The 12,494-nt window shown below is 36.1% G+C and overlaps 1 protein-coding gene across 1 annotated transcript; it reads left to right on the top strand.

Annotated features, from left to right (window-relative positions):
• Positions 1-7,156: 7,156 nt before the first annotated feature.
• brcc3 (BRCA1/BRCA2-containing complex, subunit 3) lies at positions 7,157-8,380 on the top strand. The gene has a single exon (XM_061981073.2). It carries the CDS (start codon positions 7,286-7,288, stop codon positions 8,066-8,068), a length of 783 nt encoding a protein of 260 aa, XP_061837057.1. The 5' UTR covers positions 7,157-7,285; the 3' UTR covers positions 8,069-8,380.
• The last annotated feature ends 4,114 nt before the right edge of the window (positions 8,381-12,494 follow it).

The following is a 12,494-nucleotide window of genomic DNA, read 5'->3' as shown; positions in this document are numbered from 1 at the left end:
TTCAGATAAGCTGTGAATGCATTGGCCATTAATTGTTGTTTACTTGCTTGTTTGTATCCATAATTCATTTCTACATAATTCCCTTACAAGAAATAACAGGAATAATTGAAACATCACTTGTAGTATCCAGTATCCAGTTTTTAGCCATTTCATGTGGATTCTACTGACAGATATACACTATATAGACAAAAGTATTTGGCCACCCATCCAATTGATGAGAATCAGGTGCCCTAATCACTTGGTGTATGAAATCAGCACTTAGGCATGGAGACTGTTTCTACAAACATTTGTGAAAGAATGGGCCGCTTTCAGTGATTTCCAGCGTGGAACTGTCATAGGATGCCACCTGTGCAACAAATCCAGTCGGGAAATTTCCTCGCTCCTAAATATTCCAAAATCAACTTTATTATAAGAAAAGTGAAGAGTTTGGGAACAACAGCAACTCAGCCACCAAGTGGTAGGCCACGTCAACTGACAGAGAGGGGTCAGCGGATGCTGAAGCGCATAGTGCAAAGACTTTCTGCACAGTCAGTTGCTACAGAGCTCCAAACTTCATGTGACTTTCCAATTAGCCCACGTACAGCACGCAGAGAGCTTCATGGAATGGGTTTCCATGGCCGAGCCGCTGCATCTAAGCCATACATCACCAAGTCTAATGCAAAGCGTGGGATGCAGTGGTGTAAAGCACGTCGCCACTGGACTCTAGAGCAGTGGAGACGCCTTCTCTGGACTGATGAATCACACTTTTCCATCTGGCAATCTGATGGACCAGTCTGGGTTTATAGGTTGCCAGGAGAACGCTACATTTCGGACTGCATTGTGCCGAGTGTGAATTTTGGTGGAGGAGGAATTATGGTGTGGGGTTGTTTTTCAGGAGTTGGGCTTGGCCCCTTAGTTCCAGTGAAAGGAACTTTGAATGCTCCAGGATACCAAAACATTTTGGACACTTCCATGGGATGCCACTTCAAGTTCGTATGTGAGTAAAGGCAGGTGGCCAAATACTTTTGGCAATATAGTGTATGTTAGAACTTTACGTTACTTTGTATTAGAAATGGCAACAGCAGAGAATGAATGTTAATGTACGAGCCAGTCCGCCCCACAACAAGAGGATAGAGAAAAAGAAGAATATTTTTGACTACAGCGTCGAACTACAATGGCAGACTCGTGCAAAGCTTGTCGGGTAAAAGTTTACCATATATGGATATAGCTGGGGAAAACGTCACATAATGGACAAATTCCAAAACGGCTCGTTTGGAGGAAGTATGAAGGAAGGCAGGATTGTTTTATTAATATTCCCGCCATGCTTCCATGGTTTGATTTCAAATTTTCAGGACTTATGCAGATCCCAAATACACCAAAATTGATAAGTTATAGTTTTGCACAGAGGCGAGGAAGCAAACACTTTTATATTACGTATTTTTTATACGTAATATACTGCCTATGTCATCATAGGCAGTATAAATACTATAAATAGTTTGTCTGCTTTAACGCTTATAATAATATCACTAATACTTGGTTAATATTCAAGTCATGAAATGTAGATGGATTATTGATGGAAGTTTTTGGAAGGTTATTTGGGTTTTTTTATTGGTGGAATAGAGGACCTCACATTGTAAGCAGGCTTTTATTTACGAGTTAGTATGCATCAAAAAAATACATCCGTCTTTTATAATGAATGTGAATGACAGGCAAAATTCCAAAAAAGTCAAGTTCCCCTTTAAAAAGACACAAGCATGACATCTACTGGTGAACATGATCTATAAACCCACTAAAGTGGACACAGAAATGAAAAGGTAAAAAAGGTATTTGTGCTCATGAAAAAGAAAACAGCCCTAGGAGTTGAACAGTCTAAATTTACACTGGATAATTTAGGATTAATATTGTAAACATACATTTAAATGTTAGTTACCTAATTCATTTATATTGCTTCCCCCCCCCCCCCCCCCCATTGTATCATATATTCCCCATTTGGTGTTGTTGATATGTTTAAATATACCAAAAATTTGCAATTTTGATGTTTGATTTTTATGGTGTATGTTATCTATACATAATCCAATACAGTAAATGGCGGTATTAAAGTAACGTTGCAACCTGGAATTATTGGTACAAATCTTATATATTAGTTGCTCAGACACTAACACATTCCTACCATGCATTTTTTTTTAGACATTTTTTACATTTCAAAACAATTTTTATTTTATTTTATTATTTTTTGTAGCTGATATTATTTTTTTCAATTAAACCATAGAACATACTATAAAACTCAAATATACCAACAGACTGTGCTATCCAATATGTTGACAAATTTCACAATAAGTAATTTACATACCAACATTTAAAAAAAAAAACAAGACCTCGTAGGATAACGAAAAATCTAGCGTGACAATTACAAAAATTAAGTACCAATAATTACAATCTATTGTCATCAGTCATAAATGTATTAATGTCATCGTTATGTTTATTTTGTCTTTTGGACCATCTATAGATAAAGCTGGTCGGTCAGCGACGAGCGTATGTGTTTTGGTCATTGAATTTCCTTTTCAATATGGAAATTGAAAAGACAAAAATAACAAATCTATTAGAATTTCATTTTAAATTAAAAAAGAAGAAAAAAACACCAATACGTTCTTTGGTGACGGAGAGCAATAACTAGGTTAAAAAAAACTGTTCATTTTACAAACTGAGTTTTTTTTTTCATTGTCTGACATCGGAACCGGAAGTTGATATTTAAAGACAAGACCGCAGACTTTGAAAAAACAAACAAACTAACAAAAAAAACCATCGATGTGTTGAATTACACACTATTAATTCATGTTCATTTTTTTTCTCTATGTCACAAGATACAACATCACACTGTTTTTCTCAGTTTTGTCCCTAAAACTCAGTGCACTTTAATCGCAACTTCCGGTTTTGTTTTCGTTTCTGCCGACTAATGATTTTCATTTTTGTTATATAGAATATCAAATGAAAATACAACTTTTCTTAGATCTAGTTGATGCGTTTTACACTGATATTTTTTATTTTTCGAAATGAAATTCAAATAAACCACCTTTAGCTGCCATTAAACTAAAAATGCATTTTATATATTTATTCATTTTTTTTGAGAATTTTTGTATTGAACAACAGACATACATTTATAATTCACACAAGAGTCAAGGCACTTTCAGCCTCAAGTAAAGAAACCAAAAGCAAATACAGTTAGAGTATTAAATCTTAATAAATAATAATAATAATAATAAATGTGGAAAAAAAAGGGCTAACAAAATCACTTTAAATGTATTTAACAAAGATATCAATTCACGGACTTTTGTACTCTTAATCCTACTCCAAGATTTGATTGATAATTGTAAACCATTAAGCCAATTAGAAAATGTAGGCCTTACTTTCATAAATCGCCATTTATATAGAAAACAATTGCCTGGAGCATAATAATGTTGACAACCATTTCTATGTTACAGTCGTTTATAAAAATACCAAATTGTATCTCTTCCATAGAGAATGGGGACATCTGCCCACTCTTGTTTACTGTTCTTAGATCTATTTGATGCGTTTTACACTGAAATTGTTTTGATTTTGAAATTAAATTAAAATAAACCATTTCAACTACCATTCATGAAAATAACATTTAATGACCTAAACATACTCTGACCCAGTATGCACCTTTAGCTGCCATGAAACTCAAGAAGAAGAAGAAGCAAAAGAAAAGAGAAGAAGACATTTTTTCGGACAAACAGTTCGTTGCGTCAGCTCGAACTGTTTTTACTGCAGCACAGCAAAATACGGAAGTAGCGCGTTACCTCGCTGCTTCTTCCGGCGGGTTTGTCTTTATTCTCATTTCAAAACTCGATTAAGGCAAAACAATGGCAGTGAGTGCGGTTCACCTGGTCGTCGAATTTTCTTTTCAATATGGAAATTGAAAAGCAGAAATTTACAAGTTTATTAGAATTTCATTATAAATTTTAAAATGTCCGCTCTTTGGAGCAATAACTAGCTCAAAAAAAACAAAAACAAAAACCCAGTTAATTTTACAAACTGTTTTTTTTTCATTGTCTGACACCGGAACCGAAAGTTGATATTTAAAGACAACATTGCAGACTAAGCTGTTTGAAAAAACAGTGTTGTGTTGAAAATTAAACATTAATTCATGGTCATCTTTTATTTTTGGCACACTCACACTGTTTTTCTGTTTTTTTCTTTAACAGCAACTTCCGGTTCTGTTTTCGTTTCTGCCGACTAATGATTGTCATTTTTGTTGTATAGAATATCAAATAAAAATAAAACTGTTCTTAGATCAAGTTGATGCGTTTTACACTGAAATGGTTTTGATTTCGAAATTAAATTCAAATAAACCAATTCACTTACCATTCGTGAAAAGAACATATAATGACCAAAACATTTTTTTTTTCCTTTTTTTTTTTTAAATTGTACAACAAACATACATTTATAATTCACACAAAAGTCAAGGCACTTTCAACAACAAGGAAAGAAAATAAAAGCAAATACAGATAGAGTAATAATACTAACACATATGAAAAAAGAAAACAAGACAAAAGGGGCTACCTATATCACTTTAAATGTTTTTTTTAATCAATTTGAAACTAAACCCATTAATTGATGGTCATATTTTCTTTATGTCACAAGATACAACATCACATTGATTTTCTCTTGGTTTTCTCCTAAAACTCAGTGCACTTTAACAACAACTTCCGGTTTTCTTTTCGTTTCTGCCGACTCATGATTTTCATTTTTGTTCAAATGGAAATAAAAATGTTCTTGGATCTAGTTCATTTCAATTCATGAAAAGAACATTTAATGACCAAAACCTTTTTTTTTTTTTTTGAACAACAAACGTTGTCAAAGTTCATTCTGTTTTTTGGGCCATCTACAGATAAAGCAGGGCGGTCAGCGTATGTTTTGGTCATGGGATTTCAATATGGAAATTGAAAAGCAAAAAATGACAAATGTATTAGAATTTCATTTTAAATTAAAAAAAAAAAAGAAAAGAAAAGAATACCAATACGTTCTTTGGTGACGAAAAGCAATAATTGAGTTTTTTTTTCATTGTCTGACACCGAAACCGGAAGTTGATCTTTAAAGACAAGACTGCAGACTCGGCTGTTTGAAAAACAAAAATAACAAAAAAAAAACCCCATTTATGTGTTGATTTATACACTATTAATTCATGTTAATCTTTTCTCTATGTCACAAGATACAACATCACACTGTTTTTCTCAGTTGTGTCCCTAAAATTCTGTGCACTTTAACAGCAACTTCCGGTTTTGTTTTCGTTTCTGCCGACTCATGATTTTCTTTTTTTTTAATGGAAATAAAACTGTTCTTAAATCTAGTTAAATACCATTCACGAAAAGAACATTTAATGACCAAAACATTATTATTTTTAATTGAACAACAAACATACATTTATAATTCACACAAAAGTCGAGGCACTTTCAACAACAAGAAAGAAAACAAAAGCAAATACAGATAATGATACTAAAAATTATGAACAAATTTAAAAAGGGCTACCTAAATCACTCTAAATGTTTTTAACAAGGGTTTTTGTACTCTTAATCAGTCTGCAAGATTTGATTGTTAATTGTAAACTATTATGCCAATTAGAAAATGTAGGCCTTACTTTCATAAATCGACATTTATGTAGAAAAAATAATGACCAAAAACATAACCTGACCCATTGGCGTTGTTAGGCCTATTTTAGGGGGGCTCAAGCCCCCCTAAAATATTCTTAAGCCTACCCCTAAATAATTTGGTGTTATATACAGTATATATATATATATATATATATATTTTACAAATACATGCCGACATATTCATTATAAAGCGGCCCGAATATGAGTTTAAATAAATCATATAACCTGTTATTATTCACTCAGTTTCCCCTCACTTCATAGCGTAAGGTAGAGAGCCCCTTTAGTGCGTCGGTATCCAATCCATTCCACTTGTTCATATAGAAAATGCCCACATCACTCAAATTCCAGCCCGAATTTTCTCTGCGACCTTGCTTGCGGTCCTGCAGGTGTACGAAGCACATTATCTTCCTTTACAATGAGTGAAGCTGCACGAAACCTTGTGTGTGCAATTGTAAATAATTTAGTTTTTAAGTTTTGTGTTTCTTGTAGAATCTAAATAAAGTAATATACATTAGCCTATTGTTAAAATAATGAGAAAAACATCATTAAATATATTTGTTTTATTGTATTGTTACATTAATAGCTGTTGTATTATTATAGGATGGCTTGTTAAACATTTCATAGGATTTTCAGAGGGAGGAAAAACCAAGACATTTAATATAAAATGTAAAATTAATAAATACATAAAAAGAAAAAAAAAAAAAAAGGTTAAAAGCCATCGTCCCGGGGAGCATTTCATTTCGTGCTGTGCATTTTTTTTTAAATAATAATAATAACAATGAATCATTTCTAAGTCTTTGTTAGCCGTTTGTGAAGTTTTGTGCTCGTGCGCTACGTTCGCTCGCACCCTGTGCATCTCCTGGGGGCTAAGCCCCCCCTGTCCTTAAAAGCTAGTGACGCCCCTGACAGGTTATATGATTATTTATTTAAACTCATATTCGGGCCACTTTATAATGAATATGTCGGCATGTATTTGTTGAAAAAACAAAAAAAACACCAAATTATTTAGGGGGGCTTAAGAAAATTTTAGGGGGGCTTGAACCCCCCTAAAATATGCCTAACAACGCCAATGCAGATAATAATACTAAAAAATATGAACAAATTTAAAAAGGGCTACCTAAATCACTCTAAATGTTTTTAACAAGGGTTTTTGTACTCTTAATCATTCTGCAAGATTTGATTGTTAATTGTAAACTATTATGCCGATTAGAAAATGTAGGCCTTACTTTCATAAATCGACATTTATGTAGAAAAAATAATGACCAAAAACATAATCTGACCCAGTGCCATGAATTGATTAACATGGACCCCGACTTAAACAAGTTGAAAAACTTATTCGGGTGTTACCATTTAGTGGTCAATTGTACGGAATATGTACTGTACTGTGCAATCTACTAATACAAGTCTCAATCAATCAATCAATCAATCAATCAAAAATGCACCTTTCGCTGCCAGTCAACTAAAGAAGAAGAAGCAAAAGAAAAGAAGGAACTACTCTGACAAACAGTTCGTTGCGTCAGATCGAACTGTTTTTACTGCAGCACAGCAACACACGGAAGTGACGCGTTACCTCGCTTCTTCTTCCGGCGGGTTTGTCTTCTTTCTCATTTCAAAAACACGATTAAAGCAACAACAAAATGGCGGTGAGTGCGGTTCACCTGGAGTCCGACGCCTTCCTGGTGTGCATGAACCACGCGTTGAGCACCGAGAAGGAAGAAGTGATGGGTTTATGCATCGGCGAGGTAGAAGCCAGCAGGATCGTCCACATCCACTCCGTCATCATCCTCCGCCGCTCGGACAAGCGGAAAGACCGGGTGGAGATCTCCCCGGAGCAGCTGTCCGCCGCCTCCACGGAGGCCGAGCGTCTGGCGGACATGACCGGCAGACCCATGCGGGTGGTGGGCTGGTATCACTCCCACCCGCACATCACCGTGTGGCCCTCGCACGTCGACGTCCGCACCCAGGCCATGTACCAGATGCTGGACCAGGGCTTCGTGGGGCTCATCTTCTCCTGCTTCATCGAGGACAAGAACACCAAGACGGGCCGAGTCCTCTACACCTGTTTCCAGTCCGTCCAAGCCCAGAAGGGCGCCGAGTACGAGCGAGTGGAGATCCCCATCCACGTCGTCCCGCGGGAGGCTATCGGGAAAGTCTGCCTGGAGTCGGCGGTGGAGCTGCCGCGGATCCTCTGCCAAGAGGAGCAAGACACGTACCGCAAGATCCACAGCCTGGCCCACTTGGACCCGGTGACCAAGATCCACAACGGCTCGGTGTTCACCAAGAACCTGTGCAGCCAGATGTCGGCGGTGAGCGGGCCGCTGCTGCAGTGGCTGGAGGACCGCCTGGAGCAGAACAAGCAGAGCATCGTGGAGCTCCAGCGGGAGAAGGAGAGACTGACGCAGGAGCTGAGCGCGCCTTGATGGGGATCTTCTACTTGTGGGGTCGAGGCATTGTTTTGGCAGCATTATTCACAGGAAGGACGCATTTTTTGGATTATGTTTTCTTTCTTAATAGGTGTTTAATACAAGATCTGCACATTCATATCTATATTTTTTGTCTTTTGAGGTCTTTGTTTTCTTATCCCATGCGGCACATTTGTGGAAATACAATTTAAACATTTTTTAAAAATAGAGCAAAAAGGCTGAAATATTTATAAGTAATAATGCAACAAAGCTTTGTTTGTACATATATTTGAGCATTTTTACAAAATAAAATATATAAGAACATCAAAATTGCCCACCTATTTTTCAATATATATGGGGCTGCATAGCTCGGTTGGTAGAGTGGCCGTGCCAGCAACTTGAGGGTTCCAGGTTCGATCCCCGCTTCCGCCATCCTAGTCTTTGGGCAAGACACTTTACCCACCTGCTCCCAGTGCCACCCACACTGGTTTAAATGTAACTTAGATATTGGGTTTTCACTATGTAAAGCGCTTTGAGTCACTAGAGAAAAGCGCTATATAAATACAATTCACTTCATAATATAGGATGTCAAAGGTTTAGTCATCCTGTTATCTTGGGGCCCATTTGCAGCGTGCAGGTATTTTTTTCATGAATATATACCTACTTTTGTGCATTATGGTTTATTTTAGGGTGCATCCATCCTTCAATTTTCTACCGCTTGTCCCTCTCGGGTCGTTTTCTTATCCCATGGGTGAATTTTTTTTTTTTTTTTTTAACAGTAAAAAAATAGAGCAAAAAGGCTGAAATAATAATAGGTAATAATGCAACAATTTTTTGTCGGTACATATATTTTAGCATTTTTACAAAATAAAATATGTAACATCAAAATTGGCCACCTATTTTTTAGTATAGGAGCCTTTGGGTGTCAAAGGTTTAGTCCTGGTCCATTTGCAGCGTGCAGGTATTTTTTTCATGAATATTTACCTACTTTTGTGCATTATGGTTTATTTCAGGGTCCATTCATCCTTCCATTTTCTACCGCTTGTCCCTCTCGGGTCGTTTTCTTATCCCATGGGTGTATATACAAAAAAAAAGAGTAAAAATAGAGCAAAAAGGCTGAAATAATAATAGGTACTATAACAACAAATTTTTGTCTGTACATATATTTGAGCATTTTTACAAAATAAAATATGTAAGAACATCAAAATTGGCCACTTATTTTTCAGTATAGGGGCCCTTGGGTGTCAAAGGTTGAGTCACACTGTTATCCTGTTCGGCATGGGGTCCATTTGCAGCGGGCAGGTATTTATTCTCATGAATATTTACCTACTTTTGTGCATTATGGTTTATTTCAAGGTCCATCCATCCATCCATTTTCTACTGCTTGTCCCTCTCGGGTCGTATTCTTATCCCATGGATGGAAATACAATTTTAAAATAGAGCAAAAAGGCTGAATTATTTATACGGAATAATGCAACAAAGCTTAGTCAGTACATTTATTTGAGCATTTTTACAAAATAAAATATGTAACATCAGAATTGGCCACCTATTTTTCAGTATAGCGGCCCTTGAGTGTCAAAGGTTTAGTTATCCTGTTAAATGGGGTCCATTTGCAGCGTGCAGGTATTTTTTTCATGAATATTTAGCTACTTTTGTGCATTATGGTTTATTTCAAGGTCCATCCATCCATTTTCTACCGCTTGTCCCTCTCGGGTTGTTTTCTTATCCCATGGGTGGAAATACAATTAAAACAAGAGTAAAAAATAGAGCAAACAGGCTGAAATATTTATACGTAATAATGTACGTCTGTACATATATTTTAGCATTTTTACAAAATAAAAATGTGTAAGAACATCAAAATTGGCCACCTATTTTTCAATATAGGGGCCCTTGGGTGCAAGGTTTAGTCATCCTGTTATCCTGGGGTCTATTTGCAGCGTGCAGGTATTTTTTCCCCATTAATATTTACCTACCTTTGTGCATTATGGTTTATTTCAGGGTCCATTTATCCATTTTCTACCGCTTGTCTCCCTCGGGTCGTTTTCTTATCACATGGGTGAAAATACCATTTAAAAAAAAAAAAAAAAAAAAAGAGCAAAAAGGCTGAAATAATAGGTAATAATGCAACAAATTTTTGTCGGTACATATATTTTAGCATTTTTACAAAATAAAATCTGTAAGAACATCAAAATTGCCCACCTATTTTTCAATATAGAGGCCCTTGGGTACCAAAGATTTAGTCACACGGTTATGCTGTTCGGTATGGGGTCCATTTGCAGCTTGCATATATTTTTCATGAATATTTACCTACTTTTGTACATTATGGTTTATTTCAAGGTCCATCCATTTTCTACCGATTGTCCCTCTCGGGTCGTATTCTTATCCCATGGGTGGAAATACAATTTTAAAAAAGAGTAAAAAATAGAGCAAAAAGGCTGAACTATTAATAGGTAATAATGCAACACATTTGTGTCTGTACATATATTTTAGCATTTTTACAAAATAAAATATATAATAACTTCAAAATTGTCCACCTATTGTTCAGTATAGGGGCCCTTGGGTGTCAAAGGTTTAGTTATCCTGTTAAATGGGGTCCATTTGCAGCTTGCAGGTATTTATTTTCATGAATATTTACCTACTTTTGTGCATTATGGTTTATTTCAGGGTCCACCCATCCTTCAATTTTCTACTGCTTGTCCCTCTCGGGTCGTTTTCTTATCCCATGGGTGTATATACAATAAAAAAAAATAAAGAAAAAAGAGTAAAAATAGAGCAAAAAGGCTGAAATAATAATAGGTAATATAACAACAAATTTTTGTCTGTACATATATTTTAGCATTTTTACAAAATAAAATATATAAGAACATCAAAATTGCCCAACTATTTTTCAATATAGAGGCCCTTGGGTGTCAAACTTCATGAATGTTTTTTGTGACCAACAAGTACATTATGTGCTCCAATCACCCTATCACAAAAAAATAAAAGTTGTAGAAATGATTGGAAACTCAAGAAAGCCATGACATTATGTTCTTTACAAGTGTATGTCAACTTTTGACCACGACTGTACATGTGCCTGTTACAGTTTTAATCTTACCTCTTTTCCCAATTCTACTCGGATTTCACAATAAAACCGGGAGAAATAATTGCGACTTCTAACTTCTACATAGCGATTGTTTCATTTCATTAAATGAGATGAATCACAAACTAACACTGCCACTTATCAAAAGACTAAACTACTCCGTCGTTGGCACGATCATAGCTGTTTGTCTATTTTATGGAGGAATGTAGTTCATTATAGAACTGGCACCCAATGTTAACAAAAAGTATTGTTTGGAGAATTGTTTTGAATCAAGAATCGAATCTGTTAGAATAATTGTATCTAAGTTTTTGAACCGACCTTTTCTTTTGAACTGTTTTGTAATCAAAGGCGATGGCTGTTTACGACCCCCGTCCCTTTGGAAGCAGCTGTTGCCATGTGGTCAGGGAAGGTCCAAATAAAAGAATAATTTTATCTAAGTTATCACAAAAACTTTGTGTTGAAATGAGTTAGCGGCAAGAAGACCAAAAGCTGTCTTTGAACCTACCAAGAAGGCTTGTATATCTCCACTGTGTAGGGGGGGAAGCAACATGAATGGTTTCTGTTTCTTTCATGTATTGTAATCAACAGAAATATATTGTCTGACCCAAGAACTACAAAAGCGAAGAGGAAGCAGGACCAGACTCCCCTCCAGGCACCGCTTTTTTTAAACTCTTTTACGAACCTCTTTTTTGAACTCTTTTACGACCTCTTTTTTGAACCGACCTTTTCTTTTGAACTGTTTTGTAATCAAAGGCGATGGCTGTTTACGACCCCCGTACCTTTGGAAGCAGCCGTTGCCATGTGGTCAGGAAAGGTCCAAATAAAATAATAATTTTATTTAAATCAAATCAAATCAAATCAACTTTATTTAAGTTATCACAAAAACTTTGTGTTGAAATGAGTTAGCGGCGAGAAGACCAAAAGCTGTCTTTGAACCTACCAAGAAGGCTTGTATATCTCCACTGTGTAGGGGGGAAGCAACATGAAGGTATTCTGTTTCTTTCATGTATTGTAATCAACAGAAAGATATTGTCTGACCCAAGAACTACAAAAGCGAAGAGGAAGCAGGACCGGACTCTCCTCCAGGCACCTCTTTTTTTAACTCTTTTACGACCTCTATTTTGAACCGACCTTTTCTTTTGAACTGTTTTGTAATCAAAGGCGATGGCTGTTTACGACCCCCGTCCCTTTGGAAGCAGCTGTTGCCATGTGGTCAGGGAAGGTCCAAATAAAAGAATAATTTTATCTAAGTTAACACAAAAACTTTGTGTTGAAATGAGTTAGCGGCGAGAAGACCAAAAGCTGTCTTTGAACCTACCAAGAAGGCTTGTATATCTCCACCGTGTAGGGGGAGAAGCAACATGA

The sequence above is a fragment of the Nerophis lumbriciformis genome, linkage group LG20, assembly GCF_033978685.3.
Source record: "Nerophis lumbriciformis linkage group LG20, RoL_Nlum_v2.1, whole genome shotgun sequence".
NCBI lineage: Eukaryota > Metazoa > Chordata > Actinopteri > Syngnathiformes > Syngnathidae > Nerophis > Nerophis lumbriciformis.
This window is presented reverse-complemented; position numbering and strand designations above follow the sequence as displayed.

Bases quoted from the DNA above. Each gene is read 5' to 3' on its own strand.
- brcc3 (XM_061981073.2), top strand. From the start codon at position 7,286: ATGGCGGTGAGTGCGGTTCACCTGGAGTCCGACGCCTTCCTGGTGTGC.